Consider the following 18,688-nt stretch of genomic DNA (forward strand, 5'->3'; position numbering starts at 1 on the left):
GGGTCATGGATCAGAACAGGGAGGCTTTGTAAAAACCAGTTTCTATAAAGAATTATGGCTATCAAGAAGGAACCAGAAGCAAGTGAGGGGAGCGAAAAAATTGCTTAAGGGAACTGGTGTGAGTCTAGATTCCAACACTGACAGAAAAAGAAAGACTCAGACCAGTTGAGGGATTTGGCAACATAAGATTCGGGTGGGAGGGACCTGGAAGAGGATCTGCATTCCTTGGTCAGGCCTGGCTGACTGCTGTCATTTCCCTCTGTCTGCTATGTGCTGTAGTGGATTCTTCTTTTTCAACAGCCAAAATTATACTTGTTGCTAAGAATGTGACTTTGGCAGGGAATTTCTGTCTCAGAAGAGCAGAAAACAGAGAACTCTATGAGAGAAGAGGGGGTAAGCTTGGAGATGACATGTCCAGACCCCTAATTAGTGAAAAGGAGATACCCCACTGCAGGTAGCCAGCAGGATGAGCTTTAAAACTCGGCTTTGACCTTGCCTAAGAATTACAAGCTCACAGCATTCAAGTTATTAAGTGAAAAAATGTTTTACAGTGACAATTACCACAGAAGAGGAACAATACTGTGAAAATGAAAAGGAGAAAATGCGTTTTCATGGTGTGTGTGTGTGTCCACTGAAAATCTGCATGTGTAAGACTTGTGCCAGTTTGAAATTGTTAAAGAAAGTGAGACTGTTGAGAAATCAGAGCTTGATAACATACAGCTAATTTGAAATAGGATGCGCTCATATCCAATTTTCTACAAGGAAAGTTTGAAGTTGCCAGTCTTTAATGTGCCCTGTGAACCTCCAAGCATGAGATATCATCTACAACTTACCATACTCTATCATCACAGATTTTTTTTTTCTTTCAGGAGCAGCTCTTGGGATTAGAAAATATTTTTAAGTTCCTTCCCACCCTGAAATGCTAGCATTTTATGATTTTAGAAGAAGTCCAGATTTTTAGAGACAAATTAATATGGCAAAGAAAAATATTCTTTCAGGCTCCCAAACCCTTAAAAACAAATTTCACTGGTTCTCATTATATCACACACTTATAAGGAAATAATAATAACTCAAGTGCATCTTTCTCTACTTATTAGCTGATTACAGTTCCAAAATTCATGATGTGCTGCTCAGCTCAATGAACTCATTTGTCAGCTTAATGTATGTCTGTGACTAACTCTAATTTCCTAACATTTTTTCTTTACCAAATGTGCTTCATAAATAAAGCAGATGCACCTGCATCAACAAAATGCAAGAGTTGATAGAAAAATAATGCAAATTTATAAATTAAACATAAATTACCCCATAAAATTGGAAAGCTGGCAAGGATGCAAGAAATCTCTGGATGTACATGTATGTTTAACTATAAACAAGGCTGTTTTTAAGTCATTTCAGAAACAGATCCTATGGGGAATCTCTTTTAAAAGCATATGAGAAGGAAAGGCATAAAGGTCACCTTTAAAACACAGGCCACCATTAATATTTATAGCTGTGTCTGCTCTTCTAGATGAGACAAAACAATTGTAGTCATGCCCTGCAGTCATCTTTGGAGCATTATAAAATTCAGGTGACTGCACCCCTCTTCCTGGAAATTATGGTCCAGTAAGCTTAGAGTTGAGTCTAGCTCTTTGTAATTTTGTAAAGGTCCAAAGGTGATTTCAATGTGCAGTCAAGGGTAAGATCCACTATGCACCCTGTAGTATGGGGTGGATACTATAGTTGCTGCCTATAACCCCTCACCGTAGGATCAACCCAGCCAACCACTAGCTGCTGAGAGGTTGGCCTCTGACTTTATCCAGTTGTCCTCCATAGGCCAAAGGGACCAGCCTCACTCAAGGTTGTCCCCTTGGGGTCAGCCTGCATCTAATGAGTGGTCAAAGTGGGGGAAAAAACCAGAGGACCAATCTACTTGCCTATGTAAATACCTAACCGCTTATGAATTAGGGTTACATGGCGTTGGGGAGTCACTGGGTCAAAAAAGTGCGAGGATGGGCTCAAAACTGGTTTTGCCTAAGGCTGTTAGTGGCCTAGACAATTCATACAACCTCCTGAATCTCAATTTCTAATTCTTAAAATGGGAGCAGCAACGAGAAAAACAGCAATGGCTATATAACCTACTATCGTGATTATTTGTGAAGATTCAGCAAGATCATGCTGAAATATAAACTACAAATCATATAAAATGTTGAGAGTTAAAGTTATATTTTTAAGCTAAAAATAACCACATGATATGTGAAAGAAAGTTATCAAGGTACAACACGACAGTAGAAGTAAAAAAAAAATGTTTTAATCCCCAAATATGTATAAATACATATGTATTTATAACATGTTTAATTAATTTCTTCACTGATGCATTCAATGACTTAAACTAATGAAACAAATGGTTTTGCTTTCTTATGCTGTTACTTTTACATAGAGCTAAAATCAGCCATATAAAGAAATACTCTCAGATACTAAGACAATTCAAGATCTTTTCAACAAGTAAAGCTAGGACAACTCCACATCCACAGGCAAAGGAATGAAGATGAACCCCTAATTCACACCATATACACAAAATAATTCAAAATGAATCAAAGATATATAAGCTAAAAACTACAAAGTTATAAGAAGAAAACAGGCATAAATTTTCATGATCCTGATTATTCTTTTTAAAAAATATTTTTTAGTTTTACATGGACATAATATCTTTATTTTGATTATTTATTTGTTTGATTTTCTTTTTAGTTGTAGATGGACACAATGCCTTTATTTTATTTTATTTTTTCAGTTTTATGTGGTGCCAAAGATCAAACCCAGTGCCTCACACATGCTAGGCAAGTGTTCTACCCCTGAGCCACAACCCTGGTCCCTGTTTATTTATTTTTATGTGGTACTAAGGATGGAACCCAGTGCCTCACATATGCAAGGTAAGTGCTCTGCTACTGAGCCACAACCCCATTGATCATTCTTAGAAAATAAAAAAATGATAACTTGGGCTTCATCAATATTAAAATGTCTATGTTTCAAACAATATCATCAAGAAAGTAAAAAAAAAACCCATGGAATGGGAAAAAAATACTTGAAAATCATGTATCCTATATTGGACTTGTATTTAGAATATTTAAAGAACTGGCAATTCCACAATAAAAAGTCAAATAACTCAATAAAAATGGACAAGGTAGCTGTGTAATACGTATATGGTCAATAAACACACAAAAGATGCTCAACATCATTAATCATTAGAGAAATTCAAATTAAAACTGTATTGGGATGCTATTTCACACCTACTAGAATAACTATAATGGAAATAGAGATAATAAGAGATAATAAGAATTTATAATGATATAGCAAAATTAAAGCTCATACACTGTAGGAATGTAAAGTGGTATAGCTGCTTTGGAAGATGGTCTGCCAGTTCCTTAAAATGTCAGAGAGTTACCATTATGACCCAGCAATTTTACCCCTAGAGAAACAAAAACATGTTTGCATAAAACCACTAAAGGTGTCTCAGACATGCAGAAGTGAGACCACAATGAGGGGAGGGGGAAGCAAAAGAAAAAGGGGGGAAAGGGAATCCCATAAAAAAATCGAAGAGAAAGTGGAGTAGAAGAAGGAGGGAAGAGGGTCAGAAAAGTGAAAAATGTTGGAATGAATCTGACCGAACTCTTCTATGTACATAATGTACATACCACAGTGAATCTCTAAAACAAAGCAAAAGAAAAAGCCTAGTACAGAACATCTATAACAATGTTATTCATGGCAGCCAAATGGACAAATAAAATGTGGTATATCCATAGAATGAAATAGTAGCTGGCAATAAAAAGAGATGAAAACACTGATACGTTATGACATAGATGAGCTATAAGAAATCACTCATAAAAGACAATATATTAAATGATTCCATTTATAGGAAATGCTCATATTGGCACATCTACAAAAAACAAAAGTAGATTTGGGAATTTTAAGGGGGCTCAGGAAAGAAAGCAACAAGTGATGACTACCAAAAGGCATTTTTTTTCCTGGAATGATGAAAATATTCTAAAATTGATTAGGTGATGGTTGTGCAACTCTATAAATATACTAAAGATTGGTACACTGTACAGTTTTTAAGTGGGTGGTTGCTTAGGATGTGGATTCTATCTCAATAAAACTATAATTTAAGGAATAATCCCATGAGCTGAAGACATAAGACAGATGGGAACAAGAATTTAAATATAATCCATGGCAAAAGATGTTTATTTTGCTTTGTTTATAAGTGAACATAGATCACTGTCTGCTATTAAATAAATCAAACCACAAATCTCATGCATGGGAAAGAGTGTGGCCAGGAAAAAATGACTGGACATCCTATTTGTCCCACCAAAATGGACTAAAAAAATTCTTAGTGACTCAGATTAAAGCAAACAACAACCTACCACTGGCTGGACCACATTCAAGTTTACAGGAAATGACAGCCCTTTAAAAATGGGCTTTGAAAAGTCATGTTCATAGGAAATAAGGACATCTGCATCAACAACTTCCCCAAAATAAAAGTCAAAACATTACCTGTGAGCTTTCAGGATCCGCTGGGCGATAGCATCGCCTATTTTGTTGAATACTACTTTGTCATCAGCACAGCTTATAAAAAATTGGTTCTGTGAGGAAAAAAAGGGGCCATCATGAAGGCATTCCTTTCTTAGTAGTTTACATATAGTCTAAGGAAAATGTAGTCAATAAAAATTACATTTGTACTTTTAAAAAAGTGTGTCACACAGCAGCTGTGTTCTGATCACACTGGGAAAGCAAATGACACAGAATCAAAGCACAACCATCTGATTCTGGGTCTCATGCACAGTCCAGGTCCTTGATTACTAAGAACACCCTCCTCAAGAGGCAGGCTGCACTGTTACTTCACCCTCAAACTTTTAAATTACATTCTTAGAACATAGAATATTCCAGAGTCAGGGTTTTTTTTTTTTCAGATTCACATTTTATATAAATGCTCATGATTAAAAATTCTATATTGATAAACATCCTGTCTCATGCTAAATTTACTTTTTTTTTTTAACAAGGTAGACTACAGATCTAATTCTCTACACCTTTCTCCATTATTTCCTTGAATTTACTTTCATGTTTTCTCTCTCTCTCTCTTTTTTTTTTGGAGGATGGGTCCTCTGATTATTCCTGAACTTCTATTTTAAGTATTTTCAAATCTCTTTTGTTAGTACATTGTATGTATATTCTTATATAATATATACACATACATATATATATACTAATAAAATGGAAAAAGAAATAGTTCTCTAAGTACTTCTGGTATTCATGCATCTATAAAACATCCTTTAAAACTATTACTAGAAACTCAGCTATGGCATTATCATCATAATGGTGGAAAAGATTTTGTTGCTGCATAAGGGAATGTCAAAAATTAAATGTAAATATTATGTGTTCAAATAGAATCCAGATTCTTATAATGCAACTGTAATTTCTAAGGACAATCATCTTGAAGCAATATTTGTTAATCATCTCGAGGTATGAAGATTTATAAGCAATAACTCAAAATATGATTACCCTCTGTTTGTAGCATTATAATTTTTATGACTCACAAATGTTTACACTTAAAGTACACAAATCTGCAAAATGCCTCAGGAGAAGAAAAACTTATAGGAAGACACTGTGCAGGAACTCATTTGAGACTGTGGTTTGCTGTAGGGCATTAAGCAAATGAAATCCCAATGGCAACTAAACCATGTTTTTGTTTTCTTAATTCATAATACAAAGGAGTTTAGCATTCCTCCGCAGCTGTGAACACAGACTGGCCACATGTCGCGTCCTTTACTTCTTTTCTTTTTGGAGGAGTGCAGTGAATGCTACCTTACCTAGACTAGAGGAGTGTCAACCTGGCCCATGTCCAAGATCATGTGTACCTACATGACACTACTGACACCATTTAATGCCATGCTAGTGTTTTTAAAAAGGCAACATGAAAACTACTAAAAAAGAGTGAGCCAGCTTTAGCATCTTAAATTACTATGGTACAACTGTCAAAGGCAGTGGTACTAATGGCATTACTACCCTCTAGACTTTGTACAGAGTTCACTAATTTTCCCACTAATGTTCTTTATGTCATGATCCCAGTCAGGATATCATGTTGCATTTAGCCTGCTAATATTTTAAATTAGCCTTTCCTTTCTCCAGGCCTGCAAAATAAATAAGGCTCTAATTCTTTGCTGTTTGCCTTTAATGAATTGTCACAGTATGCAGAGGGAGCAGGCAAGCACTCAAGGAGAAAGAAAATAGGGCTAGAATGATTCTCTCCTGCTCATCCACCACCCTTTCACCATTTTATTCAATGGGAAAAAAAAAGTTAGAATAAGGAAGGGAGATGAACTCTGATGTATTTTTTCCATTATTGGGACTTTTTATTTTCTCAGGGTTTTCCAAGTGCCCTGAACTATTTTTATGTCCACTTTGAAGTGCAATTAAAGTTCCCAGACTAAACTCAGTGTTCCCAGATTTTCTCATATACTCTGCACACAAACTCTGGGATCTGAAACCCCTTTCTAATGAATGGTAGTTCACAGAGGATTGAAGAAGGTGGTTCCTGCCTTTAACAATCTCACATCTTCCTTTTCCATGTTCATTTCCCTGTACTCTCCATAGTCTAACATCCCCAAACCAGTGACATTGCATGGTCTCTTTAGCTACTATGTCTCTCTATATGTGTGCTGACCTCAAATAGCACATGCCTCACATCTCAGCCCTCCAACCAAGCCACAAACTGACACATTCATGTTGGGATATTTTTGGCAAACAATATTACAGTGAGTTGACACATTTTAATAACATGGATTTGGGAGACCCCCATTATACACTTGAGTCAATGACAATGCAGAGTGAATTTCAGGGGAGATCAATAGTCAGGTGATGGGAATTAGCAGTTCTCCAGCACTCTTCACAGTTCTATAGACACATATCAATATGGCAGGTCCTGAACCTGTGGTCTCGGTGACATTTCTGGGCAGGCAGTTTTGCACAATGTGTGACATGAGCAGGACTTACTTCAATGTAGATATAGTGCTTGCTGTTCTCTATCACATAGATGTAAGCAGCATGTATGGACTCTTCATGGTACTTTATGCCAGCAGACCAATCAGCAGCAGAGCGGAGCAACTACCAGGCAGCAATCAGCAATGAGCAAATATCAGACAATAGAAACAAGACCAGATGTATTAATCAATGAAGTCACCCCTTTTCCTTCTAAACAACTGAATAATCACAGTGGCTTGAGTGTCATATGTGGGACAAGGGATAGTTGTGGGGTGAGGAACACAGCTGAGATAGAGATGAGAGGAGACTAATCATTGTATACAAAGGAGCCCAGCTGGAAAATACATCCTGAATATACCCTCTTCCACCCAGAAGTATGTTTATTCAAAATTGGAAACCATACCTGTGGTTTCACAAACAGGATTTCAAAAGTATCTCTTCTGGTGGCTGCAAGTAATGTAATCATTTGTACTCCTTTCCTGGACTCCCACAATTGCACCAGAAAGCCTGTCTCTTTAATGTATTTATTAATAGCACCCACTTTTACTCAAAGTGTCTTAATTTGGATGACATGATAGGGTCTTCTTAGCTTTGACTTAAGAATGTGACTATTCTTTTCTCCCAGAATAGATAGCAATCAGATTACACATTTTGAAAGAGAGTTCATTTAGGTTTATGACCTGGAATCTGCCTTTCATTAGCTGTCTAACCTTTGGTATCTCACCTTAACTCTACATTTTCTTTTGCTGATTATAATAGGAACCCAGTAACAGGTAAGAAAACAGGTCTGGATAAGAGTACAGAGGGTCATGGAAATGCTAACACTGACACTAGAGGTTTTCATTCGATATCCTAGACCTGACCACCATGCTACACTGTTTTGCCCTTTCACCACATCTGTAGGTTATACCAACCAATTTGGAGTTGACTTCATCACCTTGATGAGTCAGATCAAAGCTGAACTCCTGACCACTTCCCCTAAACTGCTTCCCATCTCAAATACCCCACTGCCTGGGGGCACGCCATCATTTGATCAGTCTTTAAAGTTAGTGACCTTTGGGGCTCTTTGGCATGCCCCCTCTCCTCAGAGTCCATAACCAGTCACACATCTGGTTCTATTTACTCTTTCGAAGGTTTACCAGATTCTTTCTTATCAATTACACTGCATCCTTCTATTAGAACATGTACCTGCTCCTACCTGGATTACAAGAATTTCTAGCTCAGACCTAAGTATAGCTTAAATACTCTGATGCAGAACAGTACTAGCAATTTCTGTACTATAAAATGGAGTGGCTACTTTCTAGGTATATAGAGAGAATTAAATGAATTACTGTGAAATGTATGACAGGAGGTCTGGCCCCTAATAAGTGGCATGGACTTATTATTAATAAGAGCACTAGAGGATGCATGTGAGCTGTGGGAGATCACATCAGAGATGCTGCCCAGCACACTGTGGCTGTGCATGGCAGGGGGGAACAGGGGTCGTGGAAGCTTTCCCTAGCTTTCTCAACACTAAGCAACATTGGCTGTCATTTTTCCTTTAGCATTCTCACTAGTATTGAGGTATGACATAAGCATACAGTAGGTTGGCACTCAATAAATACCCACTGACTTTAAAAAAAAATTGGTTGTTAAAGATGGACAGAATGCCTTTATTTGTTTATTTTTATATGGTGCTAAGATCAAACCCAGAGCCTCACACATGGGAGGCAAGTGCTCTGCCACCGAGCTACAGCCCCAGCCTGCACTAACTTTCTTAAACAACAGAATGACATTACAGAAGACTCACTATAAAAATAGGTTTGCTATTCCTGATTGGAAATGGATGCTGAAATTGTCTCTCAGAAGGTTAACTTAAAGATAAAAGGACTGACCCCATACTTATTAGGAACATTCAAAGTGACCCAATACATAATCAGTTTTATGTCTGATATATATACACACACACACACATACACACATATACATATATCTATCATATATCTATCTATATCTGATCTAATCAATAACTTAGCAATTGTATCTATAAGGCTACTGTACTTGCTAAAAATCATTGATTGTGCCATCCTCACTGATATTATTTCTTTAGCCAGGTTGGGATATTTATAGCAAGATCTCTCTCCTCCAACCATTTCAGTTAATTTTGTCAGATGAACATATGCAATGAATTAGACAATTTAACCATAAACATGAATAGTAAAATATCACAGAAGAAAACCCACAAGGAAAATTTAAGTTCAAATGACTGAGACTGGGAAAATATCTGGATTTTTTTTTTTTTAATCATCTCCAGGGAACTGTGCTATTGTTCACCAGGTTAAAATAACAAAGATTGAACAAATAGAAATTTTAGTTCTTAGTCCATTTAAATTAATGTTGAATTTTGTTGCTAAGGAGATAGGCCTGAAAAATGTAGGTTACCGCAAGAAGATTCTTAGGACATGCATTTTGGTCTAATTCTATGTAATTCTGGAAACTATGTATAAAATTGCAGTGTACACTGGAAAGACAGGGACTTGAGTTCTGTGTCACAGCTTTGGAAAGACAGGGACTTGAGATCTGTGTCACAGCTTTGCACTTTAACTTTGGACAAGTCATTTCAAGTCATGGAAGCTTACTTTCCTCTAAGATACAATTCAGACCTCTCTCTCCCTTTCTCACCCTTCTCACCTCCTTTCCAAAGCTGCTGTGAAGGAAAACATGGCAAAATTAATGCAAAAAAGCTAATAATGGAATACAGCACTTATCAGTAGATATATGAGACCTCTTTCTCTTTAAAAGGCTATTGATAGGGCTGGGGAAAGTAGAGTGCTTGCCTCGCAATACCCAGAAAACCCCCTTAATGGTGACTTCTCTTCTTCCAATCCAGAAACGACACTTTCTTTCCTTTCTCACTCTGAAAAATTTGCTGATTTAATAAACTCATTCACATAAGATAAAAATTAGGAGTGCCAAGTAAGTGTCAACTTTCATGTTCTATTGAATCAATTTGGAGTGGCTTCCTGGACAGCTGTGCTGGAGAGAAGATTCTGGAAACAGAGCATACTGGGAAGAAATCTGAGGTTGATTACCAAGAGCTGCTGTGAAGGGAAAACAAGAAGGTCACATATTTGCTACTTTCCGTGGGAAGGTTAGGTAAATCTTTCCCCTTCCAGAGGCATTTCAATGTAAAAACATTCAAAGACATACTTCTAAAGAAAGCATTCCAAGTATCAGCCTGGGGGAGAGTGGAACAAGAATGGAGGATCTCCTTGACGTCTAGGACTTAGCCTTCTGAGTGTAGTAGCAGAGATCACCACCTCCTGAGGGGTCCTGCATTATCTATCCCCATGCCCGAGGCCACTTCACTCACAATGAAAATTCATTTAATTGAAAAATGTCATTATTTTTGGTCAAACATGAAAGTTATCTTTTATGCAACACAGGAAAAAAATCGCTTGGGATTATTATTCATCTACTATTCCAATTAGTTAAAAATCTTTATATCCTCAAAACACAATTTGAGTCAAATGTATGAAAGATGATATATCATGAGCTATGTAATGCTTTAAATAATCAATAAAAAAAAAGAAAAAAAAATCTGCCCATCACCATAAGATGAACTGAAAATAATGAGTTTCCTTTTTGTTCCGTCTGCACCCTTCAATCTTGGAACCCTGAGGTTATGTGAAAATAAACTCAGCTGCTTTCAGTGCTTGAGGGTGTAGAAACTTTTCTCCACAGTCAAATAAATCAAACACATTTTGATTGACTTCCCTTTGTTTTAAGTTTTAGATTTATTCTTTTTTTCTTCACTGACCCAATCAACTTGTCTCACATTTCTGTTTTAAACCCTTGTAACTGAGACAAGCCCAGACTCCTCCCCCATCACGCAGAAATGTGGCTTATCTTACTGTCCCAAGTATACTGGGAATCGAATCCAACCCACACTTTTCAAATCTCAAGTTTGGATACACAATTTTAAAGCACACGAAAATGGCATATTTCTGATTTTATGGTTTAGCCTCAAAATTGTAACCAGGACCAGTCATTTTCCTTTGTACTGTGTCCTATTTTTTTGACTTAAAATACAGCCTTCTCTTTAACCACAGCCCTAATCCCCTTACATACTATGGGCCCAAGTCGAATATTTAGACTAAATAACAGAAACCTCTTCTTGAAGGAAAATGTTCAGAACTTTCTTACTATGTGTCCCAAAGTTCTTTCCTTTTTTTTTTTTTTTTTAACCACGACGTTTTATTGCCTATAAATACAGTGCATATCTCAATTCCTTTTTGTTTCCCTAAGCTTGCAAGTCAATCATGGAACAAAGACTCCTTAGGACAAAAGCACTTTTTATATGTCCCTCGAGCAGAAGTTGGCATCGGTACAGAAGCTCCCAAGGGGCATGGGCATGGGAAGAGACAGGCCGAGCTCAGTTTGTGAGGCCCAGTACTTCCAGTGTGCATTGAAGAGACTAGTAGGCAAGAGAGGTCAAGAAGTTGATCTAAAGAAAGCCCTTTCTTTTAACAACTACTTTTTCTTAGTCCAGTGGTGCCTACTCATATCACAGTGTGTAATTGCTCATTTAGGATGATTCTTTCGCCTGAACCAAAGGAAGAAGTTATTCTTGAGGCTGAAGGAGAGAAAGAAAAAGACAGTTTTGAAGAATGAGAGTTAAGGGGAGAGAAGACCTAGGGGAAAAGAGTATGGTTGGCAGCTCTTAGGAGCCAGAAAGGAGGTGGGCAGACATATAGCTCCACCTTACCACAGCCTTGGTGGCTGCAACCACCCTGGGTCTTACTGCAAAGTCTCTACCTTTAACAGATATGACTTCAGATGCTGAAGCCAAACAACTCAGAATCTAGTCTTATAAGTGTGGACTTAGGCCATGGCTCAATCCTATGAGGCAGACCATATTATTACCCCGGGGTTTACAGATGATGGAAACATGTACAGAGAAGTGAAGCAACTTCTCCAAAGTTTTAGTTTCTCAAAACTTTAGTTTCCTCATCTGTAAAAATAGACACTGAACAGGAGTAGAGCTTATCAGCTCATGAAAATCAACAGAATAATTTACAAAAAGCTCAGCACAGTGCTGGGCACTGAGTTCAATATCAGCTTCTGTCAGCCAAGACCCACAGCAACTATTATGTTGCATGGAGACTTGGTCCTGTGTGGGAAAGAGTTCCCACCATTAAGTGACTTCCATGGCTACAAGTATAATGGCTTCTGACTCCCCAACCACCACCTACCTTATCCTCATACCAGTCTGCACTACAAAACATTGTGCTGTCCTTTGAAATCTACCAGGTCCTTTGGAATGTCATTTGGACATTTTGCTAAGTGTGAAAACAGTTTTTTCCCATCGTATAAGTTAAATATCATTTATTTGCCTATAAATTTCCTTGCCTTTTTTTCCTTTATCTCCTTTCTCCCTCCTTCCTGTCTTTCAATTAAGCAATGGTACACATGCCTTCAGTGAAGTTATTTCTTCCAATACAGACATGGATTCTCAATACGAGAGTCAACAGGATGGTTTCTACTGTTAGCCGCCCGATTTATTAAAAAGGATTGCTCCCTGTATCGATTCCACATAGAAGCTGATGGCATTAGACATTTTCTTTCACCTAAAAGATGTGTCAAATATCCCGTCTTAGAAACCTATCTTAAATGGCAATAGGAACATTCAGGAACCTAATTTGTTCTTTTTGGTAAGAAAACACATTCTTTTATATAATCTGTGAATTTCTAAATGCAGTCTTGGAACCACCTCTGACTTCCTCCCAGACCCATGCCTTATCCTGCCATGTCTACTCCAAGTGCTCTTGGCAGGCTTCTGAGAATGCCCAGCACTCAGTGGAAACACTGAGATTATTTTTAGAGTGTTAGTGAAAGCTGCTGAGGTCATCTCTGAGTCTGGATGACTTTCAGAAGCAGCACTGTGTGTCTGGAAGGTCAAGCTTCGACGCTACCTGACGTGGCGCCCCTCTCCCTGGCTGAGTTCCCCTTTGTGGAAAGGTGTGCCCAATGTTTTTGGTATTTAAAAAAATTAAATAACTGGGTTCCCTTTTGCACATGAAAAAATGACATGAATTTCTACCTATTATTTACTTTATCATGTCAAATGCTCTTTCTTTCTATTTCAATAAATATGATATTAAGATTTTTATCCAGAACTAACCTAGTGACCCATCTAAAGAAACATCAATGTCTTTGTTGCAAACTTTTGAAACACTAGGGAAAGCTTGAAAGTACCTACAGCACACAAACTAGTGCTTCTGAGTGCTTTGTATGTGTTATTTACCCACTGATATCCATCACTCAATCCTATAAAGTAGACACTTATTATCAGACCTGATTTATTGACGATAGAAACAAGTACAGAGAAGTGAAGCAGCTACTTATACAGCTAGTAAGTGGCAGAGCTGGGATTTTAACAGTCTGACTTTAGAATCCACCTCTTAATTACTACATCATACTGTTTTCTTTATAATGTAATAAGCTTATGGCCTCTAAATGATGTTTTGAAATAAACTGTTGAACAAACAATACACTTTAGGATGAATTTTATTCAATTTCTCAATTGAGTGGGTAATAGTCATTTGGCTAGTGTCATAGAATAGCCAGGTGGGTGAAAGCTTTGAAAATGTGATAATAAACCCTTTAAAGATTGAGTAGCATGCACAAATCCCTTGGCACCTTCTGGAATTTTTGGAAAAGCAGAGATAGGCCTAGTTTACTGTTCTTGCCCTCTAAGCACTACATTTATGATTTGAAAAAATAATGTCTGGAAATAAGATAAATGGTAAAGCCAGTGAATGACATGAAGAAAGCAAAGCAACACTGTGGAGAAAGGCAGCAGGGTAAATCTCTCTCTCTCTAATTTCTTATCATCTCTGACTTTCCCATCTTCAAAAAAATGTAAATCCTGGCTGCATCCACTGTTTTCACAACTAGAGTTATTTCATCATTTCTGAACAACATGTACTGAAAAAGAGGAGGGCTTCAGATTTGGCCAGGTCTGACATGTCCAGATTGGGGAAGGGGTTCTTTTTTCCTTTTATGGTACTAGAGATGCTTTACCACTGAGCCATATCCCTTGCCCTTTTTATTTTGAGACAGGGTCTCCCTAAGTTGCTTAGGGCTTTACTAAGTTGTTGAGTCTGGCTTTGAACTTGCAATCGTCCTGCCTCAGCCTCCTGAATTGTTGGGATTATAGGCATGTGCCACCATACCTGACCATGGTCGAGGTGGGACTCTTTAAGAAAAACAATACAAATTTACAAATACAAAATTAGGTACAGGCACCAAGAGGGGCCTGGGCAGCTAAGCGGGGTTCAGCCCATCACCAGGGCCCAAAGATGGCAGTGAACATGAGCTCCTAAAAGAGAGTAGCTGGTTCCCTACCTGTGGCCTTCACGTCAGGTCTCCTGGAGGGAGATTTTTCCTTTAGGGACTGAGATGGTAAGAGGTATATACTGGAATATCAGGTTTTGAGGACCAGAGGAATAAAAGAAATGTTAATCTCATAGTCTTGTGAATTTAAGAGTTCACTGGTGACATCGTACTTCCTCACATGTCCTTTCTTGTAATCTTTGTCTTCTTTTTGCTTTGCCACATGTCTAAGTGGATCTATGATGTTTTAATTTCCTTCAAGAATTTTTTTCCCTCTTAAAGATTCAGAGGAACAATTTTCATTATCAAGGTACATATTCTGAGTCTGGCTCTATTTCTATTTAGTGATAAATGTAATTATAACGGTTTTAAAAATTAGGATGCGTATCTGTGGTGGACATTTGAGTTTTATTATACAACGGTTCCTATATATATCAGGACACCTAAATGAAAGGTAACTGATACAATAATGACACCTCATTTATCAAAGGTGCTGGAGAAAAGCTCCCCTTTAAGTACCTGAAGGGATTGTAGATATCACTCAGTCCAATCAGGAAGCTTTCAGATGAGAAAAATGAGGTTCAGGGAGGGGAAATGACTTGCTGAGGCTACGTGCTGTGACTTTAGAATGTATTTTATTATGTTTAGCGGGACAATTTTCGTGCTTCCAGAAGCTCAGCCTAGCAGCACTTCTAGGTTCTTTATTATACCCATTATCACGCTGCAAGATTCACATCACCCAGAACACACCTACCACCGGAGCTGCCAGGGTCTTCAGCGACCTGGCCCATCAGTCTAGACATGACATGTGTCCTATTTTTTTCTCGGGAGATTGTGTCAGTGACACTGAACTAATTAGCTTTACCTTTTCCTTGTTCTTAATTTTCAGTCATTTTCTAGTCACTGTGTCCCCTTGTCTCCTCAAAAATATTCCAGATTTGTCCCTTCCTTTCTAGTTTAGGCCTCCTGGGTTCAGCAGAATTACTTCCCCAGGCTTTTCTCTTGTCCCTTGCTTTCATTCTCTTTGGTTTAATAAGTTCTTCCTATGTATAAACTTCAAGTCCCAAAGTGTTTGTTCAGAGAGAAACAGATGAGAAGAAATAAAATGAGAGATCCCATCAAATAAGCTTGGGAAATGCACCTCATTCCCACTTAGTGGTTTTGTAACACATCAGCGTGACAAAGGCACTCAGCCCTCCTATTAAATATTAAAGACATCTGCAAAAGCTTCTGTCCATGGAAACCTTTTTTATGGAATAATTATTAGCATTTCACAGATAAAACCCAACTTCAAAAACTGTCCCTAGCTGGGCATGATGGCGCATGCTTGTAATCCCAGCGGCTTGGGAGACTGAGACAGGAGGATCACAAGTTGCGGCCAGCCTCAGCAACTTAACGAGACCCCAAACAACTTACTGGGACCCTGTCTTGAAATTAAAAAGAAAAAAAAAGGGCTATAAGGATATAACTCAGTGTGTCCCTGGGTTAAATCCCTAGCACCTCCTGACCTCAGCTGCCAAAAAAGTAAAACAACCCTGTTCCTAAATCAAGTTTTAGGGATATATGCTTTATGAAGATTAACCTTGTTATCCTTGGGTTTTTGTTTGATTATACTTAGGATAATCAAGTTAACCTTTTAAAACATTCATGTAGCATGTTTCTTCTTGGATGAAAAGAATATTCTAAAGTTCACTAATACTTCCAGGACAAGATCTAAACTCACCAGGCCAGCACTCCAGGTACCTCATCTGGCCTTATGCTGTCCAATTTCATCACCAAGAGAAAATGGTTGTTGCAGTCAGTCTCCCTGTCTTCTGAGTGGGCAGGTTTATTTCTTAGGACACTCACCAGTAGGTCTGTACCTTCATGCTTTTTACCGTACTCTTTACTGTTAACTGAATTATTCAACAGCACAGCTTTATCTCCTCAGATAACTAAGTTTCCTGAGGCAGAGAAATCATTTTCTGCCTGTCCCTTGCATACATAAGTATGCTTCAATGGCTTCATTTTACAAACAGATGGCACTTAATAAACCTAAGTTGGCTGAATCAATGAATGAGTGAGTGCATGCATCTTGGTAAATGCCCTTATTAAAATTTTTGTATTTGTTCATTTTAGATATACATGATAGTAGAGTGTATTTTGACATTTTATACATACATAGTGTATAACTTATTCTAATTAGGATCCCACTCATGTGGTGGTAAATGCCCTTTTAAAATAAATTGACTTTGCACAGTGAATCCAGAATGTATCAGGGATGAATATATGAGCTCATCAAAAGAGGTCATCTGATCTATTTCCATCTCTAACACAATACCCAGTGGTGCGGAGAAGGTGAGTGAAGAGAAGTATTTGTAGAGTGTGTACCTGCCTTATCAGGGCAGCAGGATAAGAATATACAAGACAGGGCTTTACCAATGTGGGAGTGGAAAATGTATGTATTTGCAACAGTAGGCTAAAATATTCTTAATCCATCACAAAACACACATTTCTCAGTAATACATTTTCAACAGGTACTTAACATCAGCTAACTTTGATAAATTGATCACATCAATTTTAATGCAAGTTCAAATCTTAAATTCTCTTACTTTCCTAATACCAACATTCTTATTCTGTCTTCTAGCATGAATAATTTTCTCTCTTCCATGTAAAATAAAATTAAATAGGTTCATAAAACATTCACCAATTTCTGTAAATGTGTACAGCTATCTATCTGCACCTTCAAGTTGAAATTAGTCTTCCTAGACTGGGATGGCTCAATATGTCCTATATAATTCTCACAAGTGGTTTAACTTTAAAAAAAATTGTTCTGTTATTTTATCTATGGTGTAAAATATCTTTATTTTTTATATGCACGCAACTCTACTTGCACATAATTCAACGTAACAGATTTAGATATTTCATTTATAAAATCACATTCATGAGAATCCATGTCTGAATTATTTAAGTCCATTAATGATGGTGGCTAACAGACTGCTGAAGTTTTACTAAATAATGCTTCCAATGCTGATGATAGTAACTGGGAACCAAAGGCAATGCCGGGGGCGGTGGGGGGGGGGAGCCCATCCTCAGTCTGTGACCACATGATTTCAAGGTATCTGAGCTGTAGTTGATAAAGGCTGTAGATTGGGTAACTCTGAACCAGACCAAGATTTCAAGCTCCACCCTAACTCAGTTGGCTCTGGACACGCCTCAGAGCCCCATTGGGTTTGAATTTTCTTATTTGTAACTTGAGATGGTTGGACGGGGTTTAATAAAATTTTGTGACTTTATTAAGGAAATTCCTTATTCCATTAAAAGAGCCTCCAAATGGCATTTGGTTAATTGAGTACTAAAATTAGATTGGACTATAATAACTAGCTTCCCGGATGTTAAGTTTCAGCCAAGCTCCTGGTGCTCAGGCAATATCAGCCCCAGGTTTATACTGTGTATCATGTTACTGGGATCATTTCAGAAGGAATTACGAGGACAGTCATTCCTTGATTGTGGCCTTTTCTGAAGACACATATTTATTATATGTATAAATGAGTTTTATAATGAGGGTGAATTGAACGTATTTAATACAGGAAATATAATTCCGAATATTAAAAGGACCATTCAGATTTGCTTTGGACAAATTATCCTTATTGAAAACTCAGAAGGCACTGTAATAGTCACTTAGTCCAGTAATACTAACGTTAATCAGTGTATTTTGCCAAAAAAGTAAAACCAGGCTTACCTGCACACGAGCATGGACGGCCCCAGGCACCTGATATCTCAGCTCATGGGCTGTGGTTTGAGACTTTGGAAGCAGGAAGGGATAAGAAAGAGACCGATACTTTGGTTTCATAATCTAAAATAAAGAAAAGCAGATTAAAAAAAAAAAGAGTCACATGACAAAAGAAATTCATCCTTCCCTAGTTTATAATTATGAAAGAAATTCAGGTTCATTTGAAAAAAGAAAAAAATGGCTGAGGATGTAGCTCAGTGGTAGAGTGCTTGCCTACTATAACAAGAAGCCCTGGGTTTAATCCCCAGCACAGCATAAACACACAAAGTTCAAGAGAAGAAATATTAGTGGACATTTCTAAGACTGGAAATTATTTATTTTTGTTTTCTATTTTCTATATTTCCTTCTTTTATCTTTTGTAGCAATCATGCATTGTATTACATTTGTAAAGAAAGAATAAATGTAATCTATACTTATAGAGTATTATACAATTTTAAAATGGCATTATTATTACTTTATAAATAATTTTTACTGTTGTAAATATATTGCTGGAACAATATAGCACTGTCATCTTCAATATGCTTCATAAAA

The 18,688-nt window shown here is 37.5% G+C and overlaps 1 protein-coding gene across 7 annotated transcripts in view; it reads right to left on the bottom strand.

Annotated features, from left to right (window-relative positions):
- The window catches only part of PLD1 (phospholipase D1), a 219,333-nt gene that overhangs the window by 46,632 nt on the left and 154,013 nt on the right, over positions 1-18,688 (bottom strand). For all 7 annotated transcript variants that reach the window (XM_081300817.1, XM_081300815.1, XM_081300814.1 and 4 more), the window contains 3 exons: positions 18,107-18,220; positions 7,021-7,131; positions 4,525-4,613 (listed from right to left, as the gene is read on the bottom strand). In XM_081300817.1, the coding sequence (XP_081156943.1) occupies positions 4,525-4,613; positions 7,021-7,131; positions 18,107-18,220 (314 nt within the window). The remainder of the gene's footprint in view (positions 1-4,524; positions 4,614-7,020; positions 7,132-18,106; positions 18,221-18,688) is intronic.

The sequence above is a fragment of the Spermophilus citellus genome (genome assembly GCF_964194105.1).
Source record: "Spermophilus citellus genome assembly, chromosome: 7".
Taxonomy (NCBI): domain Eukaryota; kingdom Metazoa; phylum Chordata; class Mammalia; order Rodentia; family Sciuridae; genus Spermophilus; species Spermophilus citellus.